The 25,569-nt window shown below is 52.7% G+C and overlaps 12 protein-coding genes across 13 annotated transcripts; 8 read left to right on the forward strand and 4 right to left on the reverse strand.

Moving 5' to 3' along the window:
• The first annotated feature begins 17 nt into the window (after positions 1-17).
• PV05_09807 (uncharacterized protein) lies at positions 18-768 on the forward strand. Its single transcript, XM_013456182.1, has 2 exons — positions 18-191; positions 283-768. Exons 1-2 carry the CDS (start codon positions 69-71, stop codon positions 673-675), a joined length of 516 nt encoding a protein of 171 aa, XP_013311636.1. The 5' UTR covers positions 18-68; the 3' UTR covers positions 676-768.
• A 492-nt stretch (positions 769-1,260) lies between these two features.
• PV05_09808 (uncharacterized protein) lies at positions 1,261-1,956 on the forward strand. The gene has a single exon (XM_013456183.1). It carries the CDS (start codon positions 1,407-1,409, stop codon positions 1,758-1,760), a length of 354 nt encoding a protein of 117 aa, XP_013311637.1. The 5' UTR covers positions 1,261-1,406; the 3' UTR covers positions 1,761-1,956.
• Positions 1,957-3,670: 1,714 nt separating this feature from the next.
• Positions 3,671-5,717, forward strand: PV05_09809 (uncharacterized protein). The gene is made up of 3 exons (XM_013456184.1): positions 3,671-4,557; positions 4,605-4,811; positions 4,864-5,717. The coding sequence occupies exons 1-3, from the start codon at positions 3,814-3,816 to the stop codon at positions 5,278-5,280; spliced, it is 1,368 nt and encodes a 455-aa protein (XP_013311638.1). The 5' UTR covers positions 3,671-3,813; the 3' UTR covers positions 5,281-5,717.
• Positions 4,235-7,711, reverse strand: PV05_09810 (uncharacterized protein). The gene is made up of 5 exons (XM_013456185.1): positions 6,568-7,711; positions 6,136-6,510; positions 5,857-6,086; positions 5,589-5,804; positions 4,235-5,538 (listed from the first exon to the last, which is right to left on the reverse strand). Exons 1-5 carry the CDS (start codon positions 7,680-7,682, stop codon positions 5,333-5,335), a joined length of 2,142 nt encoding a protein of 713 aa, XP_013311639.1. The 5' UTR covers positions 7,683-7,711; the 3' UTR covers positions 4,235-5,332.
• A 219-nt stretch (positions 7,712-7,930) lies between these two features.
• Positions 7,931-9,988, forward strand: PV05_09811 (uncharacterized protein). Its single transcript, XM_013456186.1, has one exon. The coding sequence runs from the start codon at positions 8,074-8,076 to the stop codon at positions 9,898-9,900; it is 1,827 nt and encodes a 608-aa protein (XP_013311640.1). The 5' UTR covers positions 7,931-8,073; the 3' UTR covers positions 9,901-9,988.
• Positions 9,974-12,861, reverse strand: PV05_09812 (uncharacterized protein). The gene is made up of 2 exons (XM_013456187.1): positions 12,030-12,861; positions 9,974-11,980 (listed from the first exon to the last, which is right to left on the reverse strand). The coding sequence occupies exons 1-2, from the start codon at positions 12,194-12,196 to the stop codon at positions 10,189-10,191; spliced, it is 1,959 nt and encodes a 652-aa protein (XP_013311641.1). The 5' UTR covers positions 12,197-12,861; the 3' UTR covers positions 9,974-10,188.
• Positions 12,545-13,163, forward strand: PV05_09813 (uncharacterized protein; the record flags this gene model as incomplete). Its single annotated transcript, XM_013456188.1, has 2 exons — positions 12,545-12,617; positions 12,667-13,163. 2 exons carry the CDS (start codon positions 12,545-12,547, stop codon positions 13,161-13,163), a joined length of 570 nt encoding a protein of 189 aa, XP_013311642.1.
• Positions 13,164-14,171: 1,008 nt separating this feature from the next.
• PV05_09814 (uncharacterized protein) lies at positions 14,172-14,591 on the forward strand (the record flags this gene model as incomplete). The annotated part of the gene is made up of 1 exon (XM_013456189.1): positions 14,172-14,591. One exon carries the CDS (start codon positions 14,172-14,174, stop codon positions 14,589-14,591), a length of 420 nt encoding a protein of 139 aa, XP_013311643.1.
• A 731-nt stretch (positions 14,592-15,322) lies between these two features.
• PV05_09815 (uncharacterized protein) lies at positions 15,323-16,744 on the forward strand. Its single transcript, XM_013456190.1, has 2 exons — positions 15,323-15,424; positions 15,481-16,744. Exons 1-2 carry the CDS (start codon positions 15,375-15,377, stop codon positions 16,226-16,228), a joined length of 798 nt encoding a protein of 265 aa, XP_013311644.1. The 5' UTR covers positions 15,323-15,374; the 3' UTR covers positions 16,229-16,744.
• Positions 16,685-18,207, reverse strand: PV05_09816 (uncharacterized protein). Its single transcript, XM_013456191.1, has one exon. The coding sequence runs from the start codon at positions 18,117-18,119 to the stop codon at positions 16,863-16,865; it is 1,257 nt and encodes a 418-aa protein (XP_013311645.1). The 5' UTR covers positions 18,120-18,207; the 3' UTR covers positions 16,685-16,862.
• Positions 18,208-18,398: 191 nt separating this feature from the next.
• PV05_09817 (uncharacterized protein) lies at positions 18,399-20,027 on the reverse strand. The gene is made up of 2 exons (XM_013456192.1): positions 19,848-20,027; positions 18,399-19,800 (listed from the first exon to the last, which is right to left on the reverse strand). The coding sequence occupies exons 1-2, from the start codon at positions 19,947-19,949 to the stop codon at positions 18,505-18,507; spliced, it is 1,398 nt and encodes a 465-aa protein (XP_013311646.1). The 5' UTR covers positions 19,950-20,027; the 3' UTR covers positions 18,399-18,504.
• A 916-nt stretch (positions 20,028-20,943) lies between these two features.
• Positions 20,944-25,329, forward strand: PV05_09818. 2 transcript variants are annotated; one of them, XM_013456193.1, is made up of 3 exons: positions 20,944-23,025; positions 23,077-24,751; positions 24,807-25,329. In XM_013456193.1, the coding sequence occupies exons 1-3, from the start codon at positions 21,301-21,303 to the stop codon at positions 24,830-24,832; spliced, it is 3,426 nt and encodes a 1,141-aa protein (XP_013311647.1). In that variant the 5' UTR covers positions 20,944-21,300; the 3' UTR covers positions 24,833-25,329. The 2 variants fall into 2 exon arrangements, with proteins under 2 accessions (XP_013311647.1, XP_013311648.1); XM_013456194.1 differs by having other exon boundaries at positions 20,944-24,751.
• Positions 25,330-25,569: the final 240 nt, after the last annotated feature.

The following is a 25,569-nucleotide window of genomic DNA, read 5'->3' on the forward strand; positions in this document are numbered from 1 at the left end:
CCTCGACACTCGATCAATATAACCTCGTTCACTTGTTATCAATATACCAACATCAAAGTCACGCAACTATGGCCGCTGCCGCCGACAAACCGAAGCCATACTTCCCGCTGGCGGGTGGTGCCAATGATGGCTGGTCCAAAGAAGATGAAGCCACGGCCACATGCTTTTGTGGTGCCGTACAGCTCGCATTCGTAAGTTCGTCTCAAAGCTGTCCAATACTGCGTCCAGCTCTCTCTGGTATTCCACTGCTTCGATATCTGCTGATACTGATCCCTTCTTCAGCCTACTCAGGGTCCTGGTCTCGTGAACACTTTTGTCTGCAATTGCTCGGACTGCCACAAAATCACGGCTTCCATGTTTGCGAGCAATTTCACCGTCGACGACAAGTACCTCAAGCACCTACGTGGTCAAGACAACCTGAAAACCTTCGGACAGTCACGTACCATCGCTTCTGGCGAACTGATGACCAATTACTTCTGTTCGACTTGCGGGACGCTCATGTACCGCGTCGGCGCGGCGTTTCCAGGCAAGAGTATCTTACGAATCGGTACAGTCGACGATTTCACTTTGCACGAAACCAAGCTTAAGCCGCAAGTCGAGCAATTTGTCAAGGATCGAGTCGGGTGGTTGAGCGGGGTGGAAGGAGCACGAAAAGCCGAAGCTATGGGTGTTTGAGCACTGTATTTCCTGTTCCCTCATCAAATCGTGCGAGAAAGAAGAAGAGCAGATTCTCAGACAACTTGCAAGGCTGTCAGAATTCTGTCTGTCACCATTGTTGCTTTATACCCAGGTAGTCACCGTTTCGTTCACAAGCATATCTTAAGGTAACATACTCGTGCATACTGTAGTCATTCATGGCCTAACAGCCTCGGTTGACCTGTCGTTGTCGTCATCTCGCTCCACCATGCTCAACGCTAATGCACAAGCCCCGCACTCAGGAAAACTATTTTACATATATTTAAACCGCTCAAAACTCGTCGAATTCCAAGCGGTGGCATGGTGGTTAGTTTATCTGTCCAACATTGCCAATTGAGCGCCTTGGCTAACATGAAACCTAGTAATGGTCAGCATGTATCGTTGTGGTTGAAGCCCGTCTTTCTAGCTTGTCTAGGTCGACTTTATGGCTTATCCAGCTCCGATCCGATCCCGGTTCGATTCCGGGTGCCGCCACGACAATCTTTTTGTCTACGAGACTTATATCGTGACAATGTGGACAATGGTGATTTTTTTGTGCCTTTCATAGATGATGAGTTGTTGAGTTGATTGTCTTTTTTCCAAAGAAGAATTTATTCACGTTTCTTGGCGTCACTTAGTATCACGGTGACTTCACAAGCCCATCAAAATATTTGTGGTGATCAAGGCTTGCGAGGCCGACAAACAACTGAAAAAGTGCTCTCACGCCGTCGATGTTGCGACGTGGGCGGCGGATCCGACCAGAAATCCTTTCAAGGCCAGGCTCAGAAAGCTCGAAAAATCCCAAGTCTGTACCAACAACAATCAGCCAAGCCTTCAGACTCCGACAGAGACATCCCCGACCTCCCAGACTTCTACAGAAAGCCCTGAAACACTCCGATCCAATGAGGGTCATGTTGAAGAGAATGAAGTTGAAGATAATGCCCCTCTTGAATCGCCTCAGCATCTTGGATCGCCCATCTTCGATAGGGACACACAAGCACCTCCTGCTCCTTTCCTCGGCAACATCCTCGAAAAGGTTGGTTATGTATTCGACAGCTGCTTCGCTGCATTCACAAATTTGCTGAGGAGTCCTCACCTTGACAAAATCATACTCATGTGCTTGCTGTTGGCGCTGTATTTTGCAGTTGTCGGGGTTTTCAGTGGTTTCCGTGAGTCATGGGGTGCTGGTGTGTCGTGGCTAGTCACTTCATCAAAGTGGGCTTTTCAGAAGGTTGGAGCTGCAAGAAATCTGGTCTATGCAGGAGCTGCTCCCTTCGTAAACACGCTGATGAAGTCGAGCAAGACTTTATTGTCGGATGTTGGTGTGGGAAGCAGCGCCGTCCTTCGTACAAGTTCCTTCCTTGCTGGCTCGGTTTTGTGCAGCTCTCCCATCACTACGGGTGTGGTGCATTGGTTGGGTTTTCCCTGTGAGCCCCCAACGACGAGGACGGTACAAGATGCTCTCAACAGCACCGCCTTCGAGCTGGGTCACTTGGGTGCTGTATCCGAACTTCTCATCCCTCATTGCAATCATTTCCAACTCGCAACGATCACTCTCAGCAAGCAGCAAAAATTGTTGGAGCTTAGTGATGTCGATTTCCCCAATAAAGCTGTCGCCATCGCGGTGCTGTCGAACTACAGCCAAGGTCTATATGACGCCGGTGATGAGATCTATAAGGTCTCATTGTCCACAGATCGCATCATTCGAATGATGATGAGCAATCTTGACGTCGCCGAGGAACATCTACAGTTCGTCCTTAACACAAACCCAGGGTGGTTTTGGTCATGGTACAAGACGTACCATGTCGCAAGGCTGCTCAATCAACTTCTCACTACCCTTGACAGCCAGGTCGTGGACTTGATCAGCGCCATCGACCAATGCCGACAGACCATTGAAGATACTCACAGCAAGGGCGTCGAATTTGGACAACGAATGACCCCGGGCCGAGCCTCCATCGACAACCAGATCGGTCAACAAGGATTTCTGTTCAAATTCTGGAACACGAAAAGTCCGCTGCATGATATGCGAGACAATCTCATGACTGCCTCTTTCGAAACCGGAACAATCTTGGATATGCTCTACGAAACTAAAATCCGGCTTTCCCGCCACCGGAACGAACTCTTGAACGCAAAGACCTCAATGTTCTCCGCCAATAGTCTTTCCAAGACGTCGGGGTTGCAAGTAATTGTAACTGCCCTTCATGAAACAGTGACACAGCTTAGCGGCACCAGCGCCAACGTTGAGCTCTCACGAAAAAGAGAAAAAGATCGTTTGGCGAAGCAGTGGCAAGAAGGCCTAATCTCGTTGTGATGGTAGATCTAACAGTGGAGATAACTGACCATGTTTGCGCTATGAGCTTGGTATCGAATGCGCCAAACTATGGCGATTGTCTTCGAAGTGCCCTCTATGATCGATTTGGATCAAGACTCCTGCCTTAAGTTAGTTTTCGCTGTGGCGGCCGTTCAGGGTACTGTTCTTCAACTGCCGGAGGTTTTCGGAGTGTATGCTGTGACTCGATTGTGTAATAATATTCTATCAATTCATTAGTACGGTACGCTGATTGCTCTTACGCTCTGACTCTGCTCCGAGAATTCTATTACACGAACGAGTTGTCAAGGGGGCGACTGGAGTGTAGAATTGGACGTGGTTCCAGTTCAAGTAGCTGTGGGCCCATTGCGGCATAGAACCTCCACCATTCGCAAATCCCTCCAGGTTCATGCGGCAGAGGAGTCGTTTCTGGGATATGCAGTGAGATTTGGTCTCCAGAATGTTGGCCGCTGTAGGAGCCAGGAGCACTGAATAACCGGTACACATTTGCACAAGGGATGTTGATCGAAGTCGAAGTGCTGTCGGAATGATTCCGACTGTCGGGAGGGAGATCGGGATCGGGATGTCGGCAAGACCACAACATCCCGACAAGTAATGACGGCGAGACGGCTTCTGTGATGTAAATCAAGTCTCCCCAGTCTCTTTGACCCCGAACCAGACAGGAATCACCTACGGCCGACCACTCAAATGATGGAATAACCTTTCAGCCTCGTATGTCTGGAGTCGTCGGAACGATAACCTTGACCCGAGCTGCAATATAAAAGCTCCCGCCCCTCTCGGTGTGGTGATACACCTGAGTGCTCAAAACCATGTCCAGCAAGGAGAGGCTTTCCAAGATAGCAGAACACTTGACACCTACAGACCCCCCTGCAACCTCAAACAAGATGACAAAGTCCAAGAATTTCGAGGTCGCCATTATTGGTGGCGGCATCGCAGGGTTGACTTTGGCGATTGCACTGCATCACCGCCGGGTGCCTGTGACCATCTACGAACAGGCGCCGCAATTCGGGGAGATCGGGGCGGGCGTATCTTTCAGCCCCAATGCCCTGCAGGCAATGAAAGTATGCCATCAGGGCGTATACGATGCGTTCGAGAAAATCTGCACGCGGAATCTGTGGCCGTCAAAACAAAAGGTCTGGTTCGACTACCTGAACGGCCTTGAAGATTCCCCCGAAGATAGCAAGGCCCCGGAGATTGCGTTCTCCATCAAGACCAGCATTGGTCAGAACGGTGTGCATCGCGCGCGGTATCTGGACGAGATGGTGCATTTGGTGCCCAAAGAAATCGCTCGTTTTGGAAAGAGACTGAAAGGAATCCAGGACAACGGCCATGGGAAGCTGGTGATGCAGTTTGAGGACGGTACGAGCGCCGAAGCCGATGCGGTCATCGGTTGTGACGGGATCAAATCGACGGTCAGGCAGATCATTGTCGGTCGGGATCATCCTTCTGCGTATCCGGTGTATACGCATAAGTACGCTTACCGAGGCCTGGCGCCGATGGACAAGGCCATTGAGGCTGTTGGAGAAGAATTGGCGCAAAACGCGTGCATGCACGTATGTAGCAATCGGCCACCGCCCCGAAATAGTGACTGACGTGACAGATGGGCCCCGATGGTCACGTCCTCACCTTCCCAGTTAACCATGGTCAAACGTTGAACATTGTCGCGTTCCGAACATCGCCGGAGGAGTGGCCTGACTTCAACAAGTTGACGAGGCCGGCGAAGCGCGAAGACGCCCTCCGCGACTTCACTGGGTACGGTTCCAAGGTGATCAACTTGTTGAAATTGACGAAGCCAGATCTGGATGTGGTGAGTCGATTGAAGATTGCCGAGGAGTGTCATGTGCCTAACCATGTTCCAGTGGGCTATCTTTGACCTTGGTGAGCATCCAGTACCAGCCATGCATAAGGGCCGCGTTTGCATATCTGGAGACGCCGCACATGCAACGTCTCCACATCATGGTGCAGGAGCGGGACTCTGCATTGAGGACAGCGCGGTGCTCGCGGAGCTGCTGGCCGATCAACGTGTCCGAGAGCCACAGCACCTGGAGGCTGTTTTTGCGACGTTCGATGCCGAAAGGAAAGAAAGAGGCCATTGGCTCGTTCAGGCCAGTCGACATATCGGAGACTGCTATGAGTGGCGAGCGAAGGGTGTCGGGAGGGACTTTGCCAAGATCGAGGCGGAGATCAATAGGCAAAACGGAATCATTGGAGAGGTTGACGTAGCCAAGATGTGCGAACAAGCCAGAGAAGAACTGGGGAAAAGGCTGCAGAGATAACAGCCTTCGTTCAGAATCGGGTCTCGAATTTGGCAGCACAAAGAAGGAAGGGTCACAGTATGTCTGGATCCAAGTCAAAAAAGTCCAGGTTCGTGAGATGCTGTCCGAACCAGGCGTCTGATATGCAATCTCCGCCGAAAGGGTTGAATTGCCTGAAGTCGAACTCTTGGAGTGCATCAGATTCCATGTGCTCGATTCCGAACGGAGCACCATCAGTTAGACCTTCAGGGTTGTCGGTCCCGGCAGCATTTCCGAGTCCTGCCGTCACAAGTTAGTATGAACGTGAGGCTATGGAAACTTGGTCCAACCTTGAAGATGAGGGTGAGGCTGCGTTGGGGACGTTTGACCTCTCAGTCTTTGAAGAACAGCTATTGCTTGCGGCGCCGAAACTATTTGCTCTTTGTAGTGCTCCAAAATTGACAGGCAACGATTCCAACTCGTCTCGAAGCAATAGCCTGTACTTTGCACATTGATGTCGATACGTTGCTGGGCGGCGAGCAGGAGGACGGCCGCTGCAAATGTGACTTGCAACCGTCAGTCCAGTAAGTTCGAACTTACATGCCCACTCAGACTTACAGTAGACCGAATGCCACCCGGCGCTCTTATATGCAGTGTCAAGATGCTGATGTATGACCTCGATGAGGCGGTGGGCGGTCTCAACGCAAACGTTGCAGCATCTTTGGATCAAGTCCTTGTCCAATGATGACATCCAGATATCGTTCGAGGTTCTGTCTACGTTTTGCCGCCTACGGCTTGTAGCATGAAGAAGAAGCGGCCGCAATGACAACAACCGGACATACAAAAACCTGCAATAGTTGAGTATGATGAGCCACGATGGGCGTTGGTGGGGCGTACCTGCAATATAATACCTGCTGTTGTAGACTGACGCAGCTATTCTTCTCAGAGATGACCATTCGGGAGACCTGCGACATTTGCAAATAACTTGGCACCGAGTTCGCAAATTCGTCGAGGCGACCGTTGAACCTTAGAGCTTTTTCGATCATGTCCTGGGGCTCTGATTCTCCCACATAGAAGGCCTTTAGGATCTCACCAAGGTATTCGAATAGCTTGCAAGATGAGGTAAACAAGCCTAGACGAGACGGGACACTCGCGGGCTGGATTCCATCTTCTGAATCATCCCGAAGATATTCATCGTCGATCACAAGAGGAATAGGAACTTTCCCAGCGTCCGGAAGCATGGTTGGTCGTCCAAAAGTCATGGCAAGGAGTCTAGTCTTGTTAGCCGATGTGATGTTCATGTAGCTGCAGCTGCAGCTGATCACGCACCTGTCCAGTACCACACATGTATGCCAGACTCTGCGTTTCATCTCCCGCACCAACTGAGTCTCGCCCTTCCGTCCCAGAGGAAGATGTAAGCCCAAGCTTTGGGCTACTCTTATTGCGAGTCCGACAACATTCCAGCAGCGAGTAGCATAGCGTGAAGATTGGAGGTAAGCACCTTGGAGGAGAAGATATTGTACCAGAGGCAATGAGGACGAGTCAAGGATCTCAAAAAGGAAGACTTTCCGTGATCGCTGATAGAACTCGTCGGCCATTGATGCTCTTTTGGAAGAAGGAAGAAGGTTACTGAATTGACAGCCCAAAGCGAAAACGAGATTCAGCATTGAACAATAGATTGTACTGTCGACATCAAAACGGTTCTCGGAGGAGCTTCGTGCATCAGCAGGCAGCCACAGTCTCTCGTACTGCTTGATGAAAGAAGATTTGTGGACGATGGGGAAAACAGGATGAATAAACTCCCAATAGCAGTGGAGGTAATCGTCCGCATTTCCACGTTGCGGAAAGACAGCAGCAGCATCGTCTTTCTCGCGAGTGATTTCTGGATGCGAACCTAGCTCTCCTTTTCCACCTTGGCCTGGATGGGGTTTGATGCTGTTGACCCTGGGGGCTCCCGGAGACTCGTTCGGTGTCTGTATGCCATCAGTGACATGCTGGACGAAGGCAATCGTAGAAGAGCTGCCATATACTGCCGGATCGTGCTCGCCGGCAGCAACTGTTGCTACTCCATCCATAGAACGATCACCATTGAATTCCCGTCGCTGCGCCGGATCGTGTGATTCGGCTAAGCCAGACCGAGAAGGATACCTGGGGTTGAAGGAAAGTTGCTCAACATGATCGGCTCGTCGTGGATCAAGTGCTTGCCTGTTAAGGTCAAGCGGAGGCCGCTCGTATACGCAGGTAGACTGGACGAGACGTCGCTCACAGACTGCGCATACGGGTTGCCTGCCATCGCAACGCTTTCTCCGGTAACGACAGTTGTTGCAGGCCAGCGAGATCTTGGGCCGTTTGCGTCGGATTGGCGTTTCCAAACCGTGCGAAGTGACGCTGGTGTTCTCGACGATTGGGGGTGTTGAACTTCCTGCTGGCATATGTTCATGCATTCCTGCTCTGCAATGATACCTAAGGTACGATGGACTGAGTAATGCATAATTCGATCGAAAGCCGGATGTTGGTTCGGGTGGTAACTTAACTAGTGGTTTTGACTAGTGGTCCCTATAGAGTTAAGCTTATTTCAAGTTCAGCGGCGCCGTCGTGCGCCTAATTCATTTTAAGTGACCCTAGTCGAGTTAGTGAGCTTTATTCCCTCTAACCATTGACCACTGAGCTTCCACTATCTTCCAGCGGCCTACGCGACATCAACATTTCTCGCGACAACGAACTCTGGAGCCGCCAGTGGTGACAGCGCCTGGTCTCAAACACGCTCAAAAGAGTGTCAAACATATGATCTAACCTACATGTCTCTTCGCAAAGTTTTTCGATCGGAGAAAAAAGATGGCCATGGCACAATTACCCTCATCACCACTGTCTTCCCCTCCAGCAACACAAACCTCCCACAAACACCGTCCTAGCACAACTTTGGGGCGGCATTACCGACCATCAACAGTTCTTCCCTTCGAACTCGCCCAGCATGTTCAAACGTACTACGAGGAGCAATTATTCACCCAAGCCTACGCCTTCCTACTTTCCATTGTCGGCAATAGCGCGTCCTATTCCGACCCTCTCGCTCCCGTCACCATCCCATCAGCACCACACCTCGCCGTGGCCGCCACCATCTCCATCCACCCAGTCTTTACCACTCGCACGCATTCCCGCGAGAAATGGGAACAGGCTAACGCCGCGCTGCGCCTGCTACGGCTCGTGCACACTCTAGTCGGACCCCTGAACGCCGACTTTACCACTGCGTTCACCTTTCGCAAGTACGACTTCAATTTCCGCTCGTCTCGCCATTCCACTGCCGCTGTCCACTTCGACGACGACGAGGACTACCAATCCGACAACCTGTCCCTCGCATCCACGGATCTGAACACCCCCTACGCGGCCCTCCAATCCATCTTTACCCGCGCCGAAGATTTCTGGCACCTGGTCGGCTGGTCTTTTAACTGTGCCTGCCAGCCTCTCTCATCCATCCACACCGCGCGGTGGCATCATTACCGCCTCCTCCTGACGTTCCTTCTCGAGGTCCTCGAAGCAGACTGGGCTCTCTGGACCAGTGAATCCGGCTCGTACTCGACGAGCCCCGAGGAAAGCCTGCTCTGGTCCTACATCGAACTCGCAAGCGGCGGTCACGCACGCGCACGTCGTATGCTCCGTGCCATCTTCGCCGACGGAAGCACCCGGTCAACAGCCGAGTTCCAGCCCGTCTTCGCGCACGAGCTCAGAGAGCCGCCCAGCCAGACCCAAACCACGAACAAACGCCAGGTTGATGTAAACATCGATGCAGATATCTACGGCGACTATCTCATGCAAGATGAATCTGATCTCTCCGACGGCGACGGCGACGGCGCAAGCACAGCCACTGGCGCAAGTGGACGACCGGCGAAGAGGTTAAGAACGAGGACGCGCACGCCGAGTTCGCGCGTCACCCCGCGCAGCAGTAACGGCAGTTTGCGGAGCGAACACCACGAGGGCGACGATGGGGTACCAAGTTCTTCTGTAGCTGCGCTAGGCGACCCTGCGTGTATTGCTTTGAGGTTGAGACTAATGCGATTGCTGACGTACGTCTCATCGCATCCAACACTCACCGCGACGAGTCCGACGACGTTCCCGGATATGGAGGAATTAATCACGCTGTTTGTTGAATTTATCAAGCCGTTGCCCTTCCCTACGTTCTCGGCGATCATCTCCACGGCTTCACTCCCGTCCGCCGCGGCAGCAAGTCTGCACAGCCCATCAGATCGAGTTCCTTCAGTGCAGAGCCAAGTCTTTGATCCGCAGACGCAAAGCCTCCTATGCGAGTCGCTGCTACAGCGTATCTTGGAGAACTCGGCACCGGCGATCAGGAGCAATGTGCTCCTTTCACAAGCGAAGTTGGAAGAGGAATACTTACCCTTCGCGGCGGGGAAGAACAGCGCCGATGCCAATGCGAGGGTCTCGCTGCTATTGGAAGCCCTGACGAGGTGTCTCGCCCAGCTTCGTGTCTTGAAGAGGACGGAGACGCTGAGAAGTGCGCTGAACAGGGGGATAGAGAAAAGGACGAGCAAAGTGGGTGATGCGAAGAAGGCGAAGAAGGGAGGGACCGGAGACGGAGAAGCGTGGTACTGGTTGGTTGAGAGCGGTGAGAGGATGCAGAGAATTGTGGATGGCCTCGAGACGGCGTAGGATGCAAAAATGTCGGACTAGGTTTCTCTGGAGCCAGGGGTATGAACATGTAGACCGTTGACAGAATGATAATAGGTCAAAGTGCACGAAATCTTGTAAATCCAATCAACAAGCTAAAAAAGCGCGCCAAAGCAGCTCGGAGAATCAGGTGTAGTGCATATCTCATGCTTCATCAATCGTCTCACATACTGTATCCGTTGCAGCGGTGTGCTCACCAACAAGACTTGTCCGCATTTCGGTCGGTCTGCAACGCATCCCGATGTACGGAGTGAATGCCCATTCTCCCCATCAAGGTGGCGGTCTTGGTCCGATGATCTGCCTTCTCGCTCCTCCGACTCCCAAGCCAGCACCGCCACGATTCTGGCTGTCTCCGCCCATATAACCATACTGGTGCACGTCCCAAGACTGGCCTGGGGCGCTTCCCTCCTGAATGTCACGTGCCCTGGCAGCCGTAGCTTGCTGGCCTTCTTCCCATTCTCGTTGGCGCTCGCGCTCGCGTTCCATTTCACGCTCGAGCAGAGACTTGGACGCCCATCCACCTGCTTTAGTGCGTGCTTGGGATTGGAGACGTCGTTGATTCTCCAGGTCAACTTCTGTTGCGGTGGAGTAATCTTGTGGACGATGAGACGTCGCTTGCGGTTGGGGAGGCGCAGCGTTAGACGCCAGGTAACGGTCCGTACGGTTCGTGCCTGGAGCATAGGTCATTGGATCAGGCAAGGGTCGCGTCGTCGATGCGGCTGATGCAGGCCCTGGACGCGTCGGTTTAGGTGGCGGTTGGTCATCCAGATCTTGAGCGTGTTGCCATTCTCGTCTCAGGTAATCTCTCTCCGATTCATCCCAGTCGTCTTGATGGCTCGTCTGGTCAACATTGGATCTGCTCGGTAAAGCCGGTGGTGCAGGCTCCGGGTTAGATCGAACCGCTGGGGCCGGTTGAACAGGATGATGCTGTTGTGCTTTCAATTCCTCCAGTTGACGTTCAAGCTCAGCAATACGCCTGCTCTCGGCAGACTCCTGCTGGATGATTTGCTGCTTTTGCTGGGCGGCGGCATTGGCACGGGTCTGATCAGCTTGGTATTGACTGAGGAACTGCCCATTGAGGCGGGCATCACTTGTGGCACGCTGTCGATTTCGTTCTGCTGCCGATCGTGCCTCCCGTTCGGCTTGGTCAGCAGCTTCACGTTCACGCTCGAGCTCATAAGCACGCTCCCTTCGACGTTGTTCCTCTTTTCGAAGACGCTCTTCCTCTTGCAGACGTTGTCGTTCTTGAGCCATCTGTTCTTCCAGCTCTCGTTCTCGAAGACGGCGAGTCTCCTCGGCCCATTTGCGCTCTTCTTCCAGCCTCGCTTGCTCTTCTTGTGCCGCTCTCTGCGCTTGCTGGTGTCGCTCATACTCTTCGGCTTCGCGGCGTTTCTTCTCAGCCTCCTCCTTCAGACGCTTTTCCTTCTCCGCGACACTTGGCACGTTGGGTGCAGGAGAGGTGATCTGTCTTCTGGCACCGAAAGCAACACCCTGGTTCCCCTGACTAGCTCCACCCATATAGCCGTATTGATGTATATTCCAGGCTGGTGCTGTCTTGCCTTCATCTGTTTTGCTGCTCCAACTACTGACTGGCCCACCAGTAGCAAGCCCTCCTCTTCCAAGAGTGTTCTTGGTAGGGCTTATCCGGCCTGAATAAGCGCCCTTGTTCAGAGGGTTGAAGGTATATGACGGACTCTCCGCAGCAGCATTGCTCGTCCCACGTGGTCTTGCTGTGGTTGTGGTATATGCAGGCGATCTGGGTCCGCTCGACCCTGTCCCTTGCGGGCTCATGGCCGATCCTTTACTCTTAGCACCGAGTGTAGTGGGGAAGGCCGAGGGATTGATCGCGTTCGCAGCACGGCTGAAGGCTGCAATGCACTGTATGACTTGCGTAGGGTCTTTGTGATCGTAGAGGTCAACGGTTAGGAAGCGATCATGGGAGGGCAGATTCAGCGGCGGCAGCTCGCATGCGCGCAGGAAGTGGGAGATGTTTTCCATCTGTACGAAAGGCATATTCGACTGCTTGTACTTGACACCTGGAGAAACCGCGAGATTGACGAGCCTGGGAACCGTGTCAGCATCGGCGCATTGAAATCGTACAAACTCCTTACTTGCAAAGAGCAACTCCGTCTTTGAGCGCGTCCATCAAATCACCCGGAGGCAGTCTCTCGCCCAAAGTATCCTCAATCCATCCTCTGACTTCCTTTGCTGCTCCAGGCGTATAACGGTCCAGGCGCAGTTTGCGCATGTCCTGGTCGAGACTTGTGACCGAAGCCATGAACGCGCGAGGTTGACGAGTGTCCGTTATTCGCGCCGCGCAAATGATTTATAGGTCATTCATACGAACAGATAAAGAAGGGGTCCCACAGTGAATAGACACAGGCGACCAGGTGCGCTGACAGGAGGCAAGGTAGGGGAAGATGGCCGTGTTGCTGAATGTCAGGAAGGCAGGCGCAGACCAGGTCGCCGGAAATGACCCCTGCAGGTTGACGTCGATCAGATCAAAGCCACTGCAGCATCCCGTCAATGACGAATCTCGGCGCATTATTTTGTACGACCTATGCAATAATAATCACATCCAGCACTTTGCGTTCCTCTTCCAGCTATATTGATCACGTCGGCAAAGATGGGAGCGATGAGAGATCTCTGGGTTCGCTGGAAGATGCTACGTCTTCCATGGCGGAAGCAGTTCCTTGTTGGTACGTGATACTAACACCGACTGCTTTTCAATTGCTAACACTTGTCCAGGTCAAGATCTCGTGGGAAACACATACTGGGAATTCCGAGATGCGCTAAACCACAACCGATGGCGTCGTATGGTGCGAGCGAACCGTACTGTAGCCTTCGCCGATGTACAAATCTCCCCCCAATGGCACCAATGGCTCCGTCAGACCCGTTATGATCCCCCAAGCCTGCAGGAGCAAGCTGCAGATGTACAAAGACAGGCGGCCTTGAAACATAATGCTAGGCTGGCAGATGAAAGATGGGCTGCAAAAGCAAAATATATTGAGAAACCAAAGCCTACGGTCACACCACAGCTCTCTGGTGATCCCCAGCAAGACAGAGTCCGGGCCGAAAACATGCCCGGAGAGCCTCCACAGCACGAGAAGACAAAAAGCGCTGTTGAAACACCCATGGCACCGCGTGATGACCCGTGGAAGAAAGCTGATGAGACCGGGTCTAATCCCGGAGCACAGTGGGCGCCAGAATCCTGGGTCCCTGGTGCTCCCAAGCGTCGAAGCTGAGGGACAAACGTCCTACGTCGCTCAGCGATGCACAACTCCACCAAACCACCTAGTCTTCGCTGTCACCGGAGTCCTTTTGTTGATCATCTCTTCCTTGAGATGCTTGTTGTACAGCTCTGTCTTTCCTCGTCAGCACTGTTCACTGATAGAGAAGGGCCGGCTTCATACCATCATTCCTGGCGTTCCAACACAAGCGTCTCACTAACCCCAGGGCTTCTCACTCATCACCATCATCGGGTGGACGATTTTACTTTGGGAGGTGGAGTCGGAGGAGGAGTAGGAGGAGGCGTGTTGATGGCATCGACAAGAGCGTGATATATATCGGTTGTCACCATTTCGACCGGCGATCAAGTTGAACTTGAGGGAGACGCTTGGCTTGTGTACTCTTCGACTGGAAGTGGATAGACGTATTCCCGGTGGTTCAATTGGTTTGTTTTATTTATGTTGAGAATGGAAGAGCGAGATGGACAAAGCTGGTGCCGGAGCTGGCTTTTATATCTTTCAAGGGTACTGCGTTTGCTGCTTGACAAACGACGGAGTTTGAACATCAGATACCACCATCATGCATCACGGCCATTACTCTGTCAACGACAGTGAGGACGACGTCTGCTTAGGCAGCCCTTTGCCGCAGGTATTGCAAATCAGCCTGCGTGCTCCATACAAGGCTGTGTATATCAGGGGCTGACGGGGAGTAAGTAACACATATCTTATTTATCACATCTCAGCACAGCACAGCTATCTTATGGAGCCATTGCTCTCAGCCCACACTTGGCGAGGACAGCACGAAGACAATATGGAACAGACACCACCTGGATGGCGGTAAGTCTGGATCAGCAGCAGTACCGCCGTACCCATTGTCGACAGTGAGATTTCAGTCGCTCAAATCATATTTCTCGCTCAATCCCACCAGAGAAACAACTTTCACCACATCACAATTCATCCGGCAAGCATTCTTTGTCCGAACACTCTATCTCACACACGACAGACGCTCAAACACGCGAAATCATCATGTCGTCGACCAAATCCTCCTTGCCTACACCGGAAAACGCTGCTTCTGGCGACGGTGTGGCCCATTCGAACCCTGACGTGCAATTCACGCTCAAACCAACCAAGACATCGACCGACAAACCCCCTGTCCTTCGTCCAACCATAATCAAACAAGATGAGCCACCAGACGGCTACAAAGGAGACGTGGAAGCTGGCGTTTGCTTTTGCTGCTGTTTGCGCTGCAACAAGATTTGGGCTGTGGTTTGGAAAGACAAACCAAGGGTTTCTGGCGCGTCCCTGTCTCCCCAAGACTACAAAAAGGTCGCAAAGAAGGAGGTCTGCGACGACTGCATGGAAGGGGCTGTGGAGGAGGTGCACATGGCCTACGAGGGCTATGTGAGGGTCGAGTGCGAGGAGAGTGAGGAGTGGGAGTTGTTGTGAGGCCTTCCAAGGCAAAGAAGCCAGATAGCGCAATGGAATACCAATTACGCTGATTTGAACATGGTGCCCTCCCGGACCTTATAACCTTTTGAATTCTAGCGAGTTTCCTGCCTGTATTTGCCCTATCTTCTGGCTCAATTTACGTCTTTTCGCGATCGGCTGGACGCCCTACACAACCCCCTCGACTGTAGGCGCTTCTGCGCTGGGAATCGGTCACACTTAAGATACGAGATTAGGCTATCTGAAAATTAGATGTACATCCAAGGGATATTAAGGCCGGGTTGCTGATAAGGAAGGCATGCTCCTGTATGCGAAACATTACAAGAAAATGGAGACACTCCTTAGGCACAGGATGTACGTCTGGCCAGACTACGGTGATGACTCTTTACACTGCTGGAGGAATCTATTTCCATTGAGCATATTCAGACTGTTGAAACTAAGGGCACGGTGGTTTTATCTGCGTAGATAGTCCCGGAATCCCACGCGGACTCACTTAATGACTTTGCCGTGGCATATCTCAGCCATCTAGCTATAGCCATACCTTCGGTATGTCCCGTAGGCTCATTGTGGAAATGACCTTGATACTACTATGCAGTGGAACAATGGCCAGTGAAAACCCCTAACCCACAGCCTCGTCGACCGGAACGGCGCTAGATTTATCCGAACCTTCCATACGCAGAAACTCCTCCGAGCATACAACTTCACTTTCGATTACTTACCTGCACTCCCACCAAGACAACATCCTCAACCTTCTTTCACACTCCTCCCTATCGTACCCCCACCATGGCTCTCCCGGGTGTTGAGCAGACGATCCACCGAGATCCAGCGCTCTTGTAAGTCTTCTCATCACCCTGCTACCTCCTCCCTTAACTAAACTGTATTGTGTTAGCTACTGGATCCTGCTCCCTATCACCATTGTAATGATCCTCACCGGCGTCCTACGACACTACGCAACCGTCCTGCTCCATACTCCTCCCAAGCCGCCCACCTCGCTCCTCGAGTCCCGCGAACGCCAATCGCTCTTCCGCGCCATCAACCTGCGCAACAATGCTAATGCCGCACTCACAACTCCGGCCTTCACATCCCGCAAGGAATACTTGATTGACTCGTTCAAAAAGGGTTCCTTCCTGCGCGGGGGGCCTGAGTCTCGTGGCCAGGCAGCACCGAACCCAATGTCCGACCCTGCTGCAATGGAAGGCATGATGGGTATGATGAAAGGCAATATGGCTATGATGATTCCACAGACGCTCATCATGTCCTGGATTAACGCATTCTTTGCAGGATTCGTCATCCTCAAGCTGCCATTTCCCTTGACCATCCGGTTCAAGAGCATGCTCCAGTCCGGCGTCATGACGCGAGACCTGGATGTGCGCTGGGTGAGCAGTTTGTCGTGGTACTTCCTGTGTCTGTTCGGGCTGCAGAGTGTCTTCATTTTCATTCTGGGCAACGAAAACGCCGCAAGTCAAATGGCACAGCAGATGGCGCAGATGAATCCGGGGGCTAATGCGAATCCCTTTGGGCCTGGACAGGATCCGGATAAGATGTATCTGGCTGAGGCAGAGAATTTGGAGGTACTGGAGCATTGGAGTATTTTGGATGAGGCGGAGGACAGGCTGTTGAAGATCTATGGGAGCTAGCTGGCATGATGCAGAAGGTATGTCATCTTGAGGACGTTCGAATGCTGGACGTGGGAGTTGCTTCCGAGGAATGAGGGAGGGCTATTAAAACACTCCTACTCCGAACAAGCAAGGCCAAGACAATACCGCAACCCCGTACATCTCGAACTGGTCGGGCTTGGATCTGGTCATTCCGAAGCAGAGAGAACCGCCTCGGACATGGTCGTGGACCACCAGCATTAGCAAGACCGAGACAGCAGCTTCCCCTGCCGAGGCGCGCCATTCTAGAGCTCTGCGACTTCAAGCGACAAGGAGTGAGCTCCGAGTTCTCTCGCGCTCATCGAGAGCCCGGAGCGACCGTGCGTGCCAGCAAACGCAACCTATCTAAACTCGAGGTCCATCAGACAATCGACATCACTGGAAGCGACAATGCAGAGATGCCTTCGATGTGCCTAGGAAATAGCCTACCAGGCTTCTACCAGGATGCATATCAGGGACCAATCCAAGCCCACAGGTACATGCACAATAATATCTTCCAATATCTGTGTCCGTCTATTCTAAGGGGTATCGTATGTGCCAAAAAGGTGCTATGCTATGCTATGCTATGTGCTGTTCTTCCACCGTGCCCCATCTATCCATAAATCGCACGGCACTATCATAGCGTCTTCTCGAGCCTATTTGCCAGCTCATCAACCTCGACATCCTTCTTCTCAGCGACGGGTTCTTCCTCTGCTTCCTCGTCTGACTTGATTAGTCGCTCTCGCGCCTCCTCCTCTTCCTCTTCCTCGAGGTACTCTTCACCACCCTCCTCTTCTTCACTGTCCTCACCTTCAAGCTCGTCAAGCTCGTCCAAACCCCAATGGTCATCCGGATCGTCGTGCTTGCCGTGCTCGTCTTTCCGCTCACTTAGCAACTCAGCAAGGGCCTCTATCGACGGGTCCTCCTCTTCGAATTTGTTCCCGTTCAATTCTACCTTGCGCAGTCTGGGCAATGCCTCTTTCGCAGCCTGCAGCAACGCCTTGACACCGGCAGGGTTGATGTCGTTGTACTGCAGTCTCAAGATCTCAATGCCTTCATTGCCACCCGAGGACAGCGCTTCGAAGACCCGAACCGCGCCTCGACCGCCGAGAAGACTGTCTCCCACGCCCAGCTCTTTCAGGCTGGTCCATCCAGTCACCGTCTTCGCAAGGGCCTGAGCGCCCTTAAGGGTGAAAGTGTTGTCCTGCATATCCAGAACCTGCAGATTGTTGCAGTGTCGGAGACCGGACGAGATGAGGTGTGAAATGCCCTCTGGCCGTATGCCGTTCTGGGTCATCTTAACGCTCTTGATCCCCTCTTTATGCGATTCGTACGCCTTGGCCCACGCCACCATGCTGCCGTTCTCGAGCCTGTTCCGCCCGCAGACTATGCTCTCCAGGTGCGGGACGTCCTTGCCTTCTTTTCGTGCCGCCTCCTTCTTCTCGGCGAGTGCCACCAGCGCTTCGGCTATGGATGTGCCTGCGATGGGGCCCATGCCGTTGTTGTTCAGGATGAGATGTTTCAGGGGCACGTGTTTCGAGAGAAAGTCGACCAGTGGGTCTTTTGTGTTCAGCCCAAAGGCGTTGTCGCTCAGGTCTATTGTGTGCAGGTTCGGGCATTCGAGCAGGGCGTTCAACAGGGATGAGAGAGCCGGAGGAATCTCCTCGAGGAGCCGCGAGGTGAAGATGTCATGCAGATCTGCGCTTTGAAGAGTGGGTTTGGATGAGAGAATCTGTGCAAGGGCTTCGCATGCAGCGACGCCGAGTGTGTTGCCCGAGAGGTCGATGTGGGTGATATTCGAGGATTCGTGGAGGGGTGCAATGTGCTTGTCTAGGTCTTCCTTGGTGTCGAGTTTTAGGCCTTTGCCGGCGAGTGAGAAGGTTTCCCCTGCCATGGTCGTTGGAGAGTGACGGACTGGATGTGATATGCAAGGAAAAAGAGACTTGTTAATGCTGTTCAAACAGACTGGACATGGACTCTTGAGAAGGGCGAATATCAAAACAAATGATCCCTGTCGGATTCTAGAAGTTTGGAGGAACCGAGCCGCGGGCTTGGCATACGTCGTCTATTGCTGGCATCTGTTATTCTGTTCGGTTGCAACACGTTCACGTTCCCACCAGAAGGAGTACCTGCTCTGGATGGAGGCCATAACTGGTACCCACTAAAGCAAGGTCACGTTCTACTGGAAGGGTTACCAAGTTGTCGAGGCAAGATTAGTCGATTTTCAACAGTGAGCGGCGTCGCACGAGGTATGATGTGTGAGGGTATAGAATGTTGATTCATAATTCCTCTTTGTATTCTTCCTGGCTGCCGGCATCTTCGTCCTTCTTGCCAGCCGGTTTGGCTGTCTTGGTGGTTTCACCGTCATCATCATCATCATCATCGTCTTCTGATGCGACCACGCCTCTTAGCTGGATATGGCCATTCACATCGTCGAGCCGTTCGATCTTCCAGTCCTTTGTGCCTGCCAGCTTCTGCAACTCTTTCCGGAACGATTCCACGTCCTCTGGACTCAGATCAAGCTTCTTGAGCTCCGCCGCGGAAAGACTTGATATCTGGCCGTTCTTCTGCATGATGACCGTCTCGGCCTTCTCATCTTGAGTCAGTACGATCCGTCCTCTCTCGAGCCTCTTGCCGTCACGACCGACATGCTTCATAGCGCCGACCTCGATGTTTCCCAATGTGATCTGCTGAGATTTGGCTTGGTCGAGTGTCTGAGCCGAGCTTTGTTCATCACTCCGAGGCTCCCAAGCCGAGACGTCGTCTCCCTGGATGATCTCTTTGCATGTAATCGGATGCGCTCGACTTTCTTTTGGAGGCTGGAACGCAACGTCGTTACACAACCGTGGTGTATAGATGATCATCAAATAGGCACAAGTGGCTGTCTCTTTGATCCAGCCAATCCGATCTGTCAATTGAGGATTGCAATGGAATTGCACCTCAACCTTCCGATTGTTCCCTGTCAGATCACACGGTGTTCCTCCTTCGAGACGCTGAACGAGGTAGTTTGTCTCTGCTTGTGATCTGACTTCGGTAGACAACGTCCCGTCCGAGGGCGACTGCTCAGAAGACTTCTTGTCTTTCTGGTCTGCGAATTTTCCCAGGATGTAGCTTGGCGTGGTAGGATCCTCCTGTGGTGGCCAGACCCTACCATTTGTGCCTGGTGGCAGAGCATGGAACTGGGTCACTTGCGCATTGTAGCAGAAGGCATATGTCCACCAGCCAGTAGAATAGTAGAGGCATTGATTTGACGCCATGCCCTGTAGTAGCTCCGAACCTCTGCTGACTGCGCGATCCAGCTCTTTCTCGCGGTCTGTCGCAGACGGCTCTTCTTTCGTGGCATTCTCGACACCCGGTTTGGCTTCGGGTATGAAACAGAGGTGAGGATAGCCTTCGAGGAGGATTCGCTCGTAAGAACCAGGCAGATCGGAGTCTCCTTCTATCGCCGGATCATAGCTTCTGTGATTGAGCTTGGGGGATAGGTCGCCATGACCGAGAGGCGTGTGTGATTGATCATTCAGATAAGCCAACGCATCGGCTTCTAGGACGTACGAATCTGAGAATTCGACGGTATACTGTATATCATTAGCCTGGAATTGTGGCAGGCTGGCGAGGACACTACCTGGGGAAAGGCGAAGAGGTCATCATTTACGCTGAAGGCGCTCTCGCTGGCAATACACCGCGTGATGAGGGCCCCAACATATAACAGACGAAGATTCCTCATTCCGGTCACCTCATGCTCGTGAGAGATGTTGGGAACAATGTTGACACACTGGAGCGTCGGTCGTTGGAAGAGTTGGAGATGACACAACACGTCTCTACGTCTCCAGAATCTCCGCAGGCGGAATGGCTTGATGGCTCGATGGGTACCTAAGTTAGAGTATGGCTCGAGCAGCGGATACGACTTCTTCTCATGCGAGTAACGCACCTAACTAGCTGACGACCCTACCTCATATCAACATCTCTCACTCATAGTTTCATGTGCCTAATTCTACGAAACAGAGGCTGATGCCGCCTTCAGGTGCTCAAAGTCTGCCTTTGGTTCATTCCCCTCCTCTAACAAGGATCCTCGAGCGTTGTAATCTAGCCACAATCCGTCCCTATCATCGTCCTGCTTTTTCTCACATATACTTCACCAACAATCTCGTAAGGTCGTGATTTTTCCTCGATGTTATAGGCACGTCAAGACCATGGCTATGCCCACAAAGTCCCCCTTGCGTACATCTATCCAATGGCCCATTACCAGTCTTAGTCCTGCTTCGTTGCCAAATGGTCGCATACGCCCACCATTCGACGAATACTATCACGCATTGATGTCGAAGATGATGTTGTTTTCTGCCCATTCGACAAGAGATCGATATCTGTTATGATATAGACATCTCTCGCATCATGAAGGCCTAATCACCCAAGAGGTAACATGATGTTGATGACCTACATGTGCACAAAACTTGGTTTCGAGGGTGAATGGGCTTTCCTTCATGTCAGTCCAGTAAGCCAGACTTGCAGTCTGCCGTGAGTCTGCCTGCTGATGCCGGAGGTAAGTTACTGTATGTCAGTAAGAAAAGACGGATTAATCGGATCATCCAATACCAGGTACCTACGGAGTACAACAGTAGGTAGATATGATGGTCTTTAGCGGTGGTTGATGGCTTGGCATTGCCGTCGTCAAGTTGCAGCTCTGGGCGCAGCTAAAGGTCGATGTTCCTGGCCTCGTTGGAATCAACACGCGGCACTCGGGCGACGACGAGCAGCTGTTCCTCACGAAGTTTGCATGACATACTGATCCTTCCCATCATTTTGTATACATCTTAATTCCCCATCACCCTTGAACAGAGGATCGCCCAACCAGCCAGACGCCAACCAGACGACTACCTCATCGATTATTCGTCACTCGACCCAGTGTTTGGCCCAAGACATCTTACGGCACTGCTCGCTTAGGCGAAACACCCAACTTGCAACTTGCGCTCCTTCATTTCCTCAGCGTCCACTCGCCGTGTTACAGCTGATGGCTTTTGCCTTATAACCTCATCCTCTACTGCCAGCTCGCCTCGACCGCATCCGTCTCCATACCCACTATGGGCTTCGTGGCAGTATGCACTGCAATCTACGATTACCAACCACAGAGCACCGGTGAACTCGAGATCAAGGAAGGCGAACTTCTCTACATCCTTGAAAAGAGCACCGAAGATGATTGGTGGAGGGCGAAAAAGAAGGCTGCAGCAGACGATGAAGATGAGCCCGAAGGCTTGATCCCCAGCAACTACGTTGAGAGCGCGAAGCCAACCCATACTGCAAAAGCCCTCTACGACTATACTCGCCAAACCGACGAGGAGGTTTCGTTGACAGAGGATGCTACGCTCGATGTCTACGATACCTCAGATCCCGACTGGACTCTGGTAGGTATAGGTGATGATTTCGGCTTTGCCCCTACAAATTACATCGAGATCTCGGACGCTGCACGAGCGTCTCCGACGATACCTTCCAGCAGACAGTCCGCCCCTGTCGCGCTCGAACCAGAAGCGCCTACAAGTCCGGTCTCTCCGGCGAGGTCGGTTGACAGTCCTGCAGCCAACCTAGCACGGGTCCTTGGAGGTCAAGCTCCCACTTCACCAACCGCAGCCCGACCAATACCTTCTCCTCCTCGTGTACAATTCACTCCAGAGGCATCTGATGACGAAGAATCAGCACCAGCCCTGCCTCAAAGACCTCCATCGCAGTCGATCCCAGCTCCAATCTCGTACTCAGAGCACGATGACGAAGCCTTGGGCGTCCTCCCCTCTCCACCTTACAATCGAGCTATCGGAAGACCCGACGACGAAGATGCGCCCATTCGATCCCCTGGTGGATATCATCTGTATAATATCAACGAGATGGTCTCTGCGATGGGACGAAGGCGGAAGATGCCCACAACACTAGGCATTAACATTGCCACTGGCACAATCATGGTGTCTCCCGAGAAGTCAAGGGATGGACCTGCGCAAGAGTGGACAGCCGATAAAATGACACATTACTCTATCGAAGGCAAGCATGTTTTCCTCGAGCTGGTCAGGCCAAGTAAGAGCCTAGATCTACATGCAGGCGCCAAGGATACAGCCGAGGAGATTGTCCGGGCTTTGGGAGAGATTGCCGGGGCCCATCGGGCAGAGGACAGCATCCGAGATGTCATAGAGGCGGCGGCTGGTGGTGGAAGCCAGAAAAAAGGACAAGTACTTTATGACTTTATGGCTCAGGGTGAAGATGAAGTCACAGTCGGCGTCGGAGACGAAGTCATCATTTTGGACGATACAAAGTCGGAAGAATGGTGGAACGTAAGACGCCTGAAAAATGGCAAAGAAGGTGTCGTGCCAAGCAGCTACATCGAGGTTACTGGGTTTGTTAATATCGAGCCGCCCTCGCGAAGCGGGCTGAATGCTGGCCTGTCGACAGTAGAGCAGAACCGGCTTGAAGAGGAAAGGCTTGCGAAGGAGGCAGCAAGAGCAGATAGAGCTCGTCAACAAGTCGACCAGACCAGGTCACGCGGTGAGGTTGGACCGGGGATGCAGCTTCCACAGCGCGGTAGCAGCCTTGCAGATGATCAAACGAGCCGAAGAGATCGGAGAGAAAAGGACGATCGAAAGAAACGATCCAAACCAGATGCTGCGAAGGTCAGGACATGGACAGACCACTCCGGCACATTCAAAGTTGAAGCTCAGTTCTTGGGGGTGGCAGAGGGTAAGATACATCTGCACAAGGTCAACGGGGTCAAGATCGCCGTTCCCGTAACGAAGATGTCGCCAGAAGACCTTGCATACGTCGAAAAGGTAACGAACGAATCGATCGAGGAGCACATTCCAGTGGCTGATTTGATCAAGATGAGACGCCGAAGCCAGCAGTCATCCGAGCAATCGAAACATCGAAGTGGTGCTTCTATCGAGCACCGAGCACCAGAACAACCTAAGGTACCCGACTATGACTGGTTTGACTTCTTCCTAAAAGCTGGTGTTGGTCCACATCAGTGCGAACGGTATTCCCAAGCGATGATTCGAGACTCCATGGACGAAACTGTGCTCCCTGACATCACGGCCGACACTTTACGAACACTTGGTCTCAAGGAAGGCGATACGCTCAAGGTCATGAAATACCTGGATCAGAGGTTCGGACGAACTCGATCTGCCAGTGTCAATGGGACCAATGGGGAAACCACTGCAGGAGGAATTTTCTCGGGCCCTGGTGGAGCCTTACACAACAACACTCGAAGAGGCAGACCTGAAGCGAACCGGCAGACAACAGATGTTGTGGATCCAGACGCTTTCACGAACAAAGAAAGCGACAGGCCAAGCGATGCAAAAGCCACGCCTCTTACGGAAGCACCTCCCAGGAAACCTGAAGGGGGGTTTGAAGATGATGCATGGACGGTGAAGCAGCCGACACAGACCGCTGCACCACCAGCTCCAAAACCTCCTACGGGCGCGATCAGAGATCTCTCCTTGCTGGATGCTCCTCTGGTCCCGACTCCAGCTCAGCCTTCTACACCCGCGGTAAGCCAACCGCCACCCGCCCCTGCGCAGCCTCAACCACCGACTGTACAACCGCCTCCGGCAACAACCCCAGCTCAGCAGCCGCAACAAACCGGCGCGAACCCGCAATTCTTCTCACAGCTCAACCAGCAACAGACGGGTATACCAACTCAGCAAACGGGCTTCCAGCCGCAGCAATTCAACCCGCCTCGCCAAAGACCCGCAGCACCACAGCAAAGCTTCACAGGCGCTGGTCTTCTGCCACCGCCTCCACGGCCGACATCTGCACCTCAAAATCCGCAGCAAAACCAATTTGGCCTCCAGCCTCTGCAGCCGCAGCTCACAGGCATACCGGTCACCTCTGCTATGCAAGCCCCTCCTGGCCAGAGCCTGAACGACCTCACGCAGCAAAGGTTGCAACAACAATACCAGCAGTTCCAATTGCAAAGCCAGCCCACCGGACTTGGACAATTCGGTCTTGCTCCACAGCCTACGGGCTTCCAACAACCGCAACCATTTGGACAATTCCAACAGCCCTATATCAACGGCAATGCTACCGGAAGTCCATTCGCGGATCCTCGTCCATCATTCCAACCCCAGCCGACCGGAATGCCATTTCAGCAGAGTCCCCCACCCGGCGGTATCAACTCAATCCTTCCCCCAGCTATGCAACCGCAAAGGACCGGCTTTGCTTCGCCGATGCAACAAACACAGTCAAACGGCTTTGGCCAAGGCCAAGGTATTCAACCGCAGCAAACAGGATTTCCTCAAGCGCAGCCGTTGCAAGCTCAATCTACGGGCTTCCAGCAGCCGCTCCAGTCACAAGCCACTGGTTTTGGTCAACTGCCGCAACCAAATGGATTTCAAAGCTTCTCGCCGCCACCTGTGCCTCCGATCCCTCAACAGCATAGTATCGCACCATTGCAACCACAGCGGACTGGGCCAGCTCCAAATATCAAATTTGGTGTATCACCAGCTAAGAAGCTGACTCCTCAGCCGACTGGACGGCGGGCGAACCTTGCCAATGCTAGTAAGTTTATTCAACCAAAATCTTGTTCGTAATGACAGTACTGACATGATTGCAGCCGCTGATAATCCCTTTGGATTCTGATTGCTGGCTCTCCTAAGTTAGTAGTAGCAGTCACAGCCCGTTGTTGCCGGCCCGCAAGGCCGTTGTTCTCAACCTTTTGGTCTCTCTTTGCCCTCCTTCGGGACCGACAATGGTCACTACGATACATAGGGCAGCTCTGCAGGAGCCAGTGACAGATGGCAACCCATCCAACCGCAGCATCACAGGAGTTCCATATCACCAATTGATTGGTAGCTGCTAGGTAGAAGTTTGGCGGCAGCGAAGTATGGGAGATTAGCATGGAGTTCAAGGCTCAGAAGCGATTTACCTGTCCCTGGGTTGCAGGCCAGGGCTAAGCTCTATCGTGTGCGTTGCAAGCGGCATTGAAGCATTTGTGTTTATGGAGCGGTTGCGAAGACTTTTTGGAGGCTCCTGTCGACAATTTGAAGTTAGGGAGTTGATCCTGGTATGGACAGATGCAAGCACGAGTTTGTGAATATATGGCACCCTGATTTAATGACAAGTCACTCTTGAACCAACTACTTACAGACCGAGATAAAAAGGGCCATCCTGTGTATTGCGTAGTCTTGGTGAAGGTGTTCATCATGGGGTCGAACGACCAGGCTTTGGAGAAGGATATTGATCAGTGAAATCCAAGTCCCAGCCATGGAGGTATGAGAGGTTCACGGAAAGTCCTAGCAGCAAGACAGATCGTAAATCGCTTCGTATCGCGGCCCAGTTTGGCTTCGAATGGTTCTGCGTTTATGGTAAGTCCAGCC

Source organism: Exophiala xenobiotica (assembly GCF_000835505.1).
Source record: "Exophiala xenobiotica strain CBS 118157 unplaced genomic scaffold supercont1.6, whole genome shotgun sequence".
Taxonomy (NCBI): domain Eukaryota; kingdom Fungi; phylum Ascomycota; class Eurotiomycetes; order Chaetothyriales; family Herpotrichiellaceae; genus Exophiala; species Exophiala xenobiotica.

Bases quoted from the DNA above. Each gene is read 5' to 3' on its own strand.
- PV05_09809 (XM_013456184.1), top strand. From the start codon at position 3,814: ATGTCCAGCAAGGAGAGGCTTTCCAAGATAGCAGAACACTTGACACCT. The intron at 4,558-4,604 runs GTATGTAGCAAT...CTGACGTGACAG, and splicing joins CGCAAAACGCGTGCATGCAC to ATGGGCCCCGATGGTCACGT. The intron at 4,812-4,863 runs GTGAGTCGATTG...ACCATGTTCCAG, and splicing joins CGAAGCCAGATCTGGATGTG to TGGGCTATCTTTGACCTTGG.
- PV05_09807 (XM_013456182.1), top strand. From the start codon at position 69: ATGGCCGCTGCCGCCGACAAACCGAAGCCATACTTCCCGCTGGCGGGT. The intron at 192-282 runs GTAAGTTCGTCT...TCCCTTCTTCAG, and splicing joins GTGCCGTACAGCTCGCATTC to CCTACTCAGGGTCCTGGTCT.
- PV05_09818 (XM_013456194.1), top strand. From the start codon at position 21,301: ATGGGCTTCGTGGCAGTATGCACTGCAATCTACGATTACCAACCACAG. The intron at 24,752-24,806 runs GTAAGTTTATTC...ACATGATTGCAG, and splicing joins GGCGAACCTTGCCAATGCTA to CCGCTGATAATCCCTTTGGA.
- PV05_09808 (XM_013456183.1), top strand. From the start codon at position 1,407: ATGTTGCGACGTGGGCGGCGGATCCGACCAGAAATCCTTTCAAGGCCA.
- PV05_09815 (XM_013456190.1), top strand. From the start codon at position 15,375: ATGGCTCTCCCGGGTGTTGAGCAGACGATCCACCGAGATCCAGCGCTC. The intron at 15,425-15,480 runs GTAAGTCTTCTC...GTATTGTGTTAG, and splicing joins CACCGAGATCCAGCGCTCTT to CTACTGGATCCTGCTCCCTA.
- PV05_09816 (XM_013456191.1), bottom strand. From the start codon at position 18,119: ATGGCAGGGGAAACCTTCTCACTCGCCGGCAAAGGCCTAAAACTCGAC.
- PV05_09810 (XM_013456185.1), bottom strand. From the start codon at position 7,682: ATGCATGAACATATGCCAGCAGGAAGTTCAACACCCCCAATCGTCGAG. The intron at 6,511-6,567 runs GTGCGTGATCAG...TAACAAGACTAG, and splicing joins ACATGTGTGGTACTGGACAG to ACTCCTTGCCATGACTTTTG. The intron at 6,087-6,135 runs GTACGCCCCACC...CAACTATTGCAG, and splicing joins CAGCAGGTATTATATTGCAG to GTTTTTGTATGTCCGGTTGT.
- PV05_09817 (XM_013456192.1), bottom strand. From the start codon at position 19,949: ATGAGGAATCTTCGTCTGTTATATGTTGGGGCCCTCATCACGCGGTGT. The intron at 19,801-19,847 runs GTAGTGTCCTCG...AATGATATACAG, and splicing joins ACCTCTTCGCCTTTCCCCAG to TATACCGTCGAATTCTCAGA.
- PV05_09812 (XM_013456187.1), bottom strand. From the start codon at position 12,196: ATGGCTTCGGTCACAAGTCTCGACCAGGACATGCGCAAACTGCGCCTG. The intron at 11,981-12,029 runs GTAAGGAGTTTG...CACGGTTCCCAG, and splicing joins GACGGAGTTGCTCTTTGCAA to GCTCGTCAATCTCGCGGTTT.
- PV05_09811 (XM_013456186.1), top strand. From the start codon at position 8,074: ATGGCCATGGCACAATTACCCTCATCACCACTGTCTTCCCCTCCAGCA.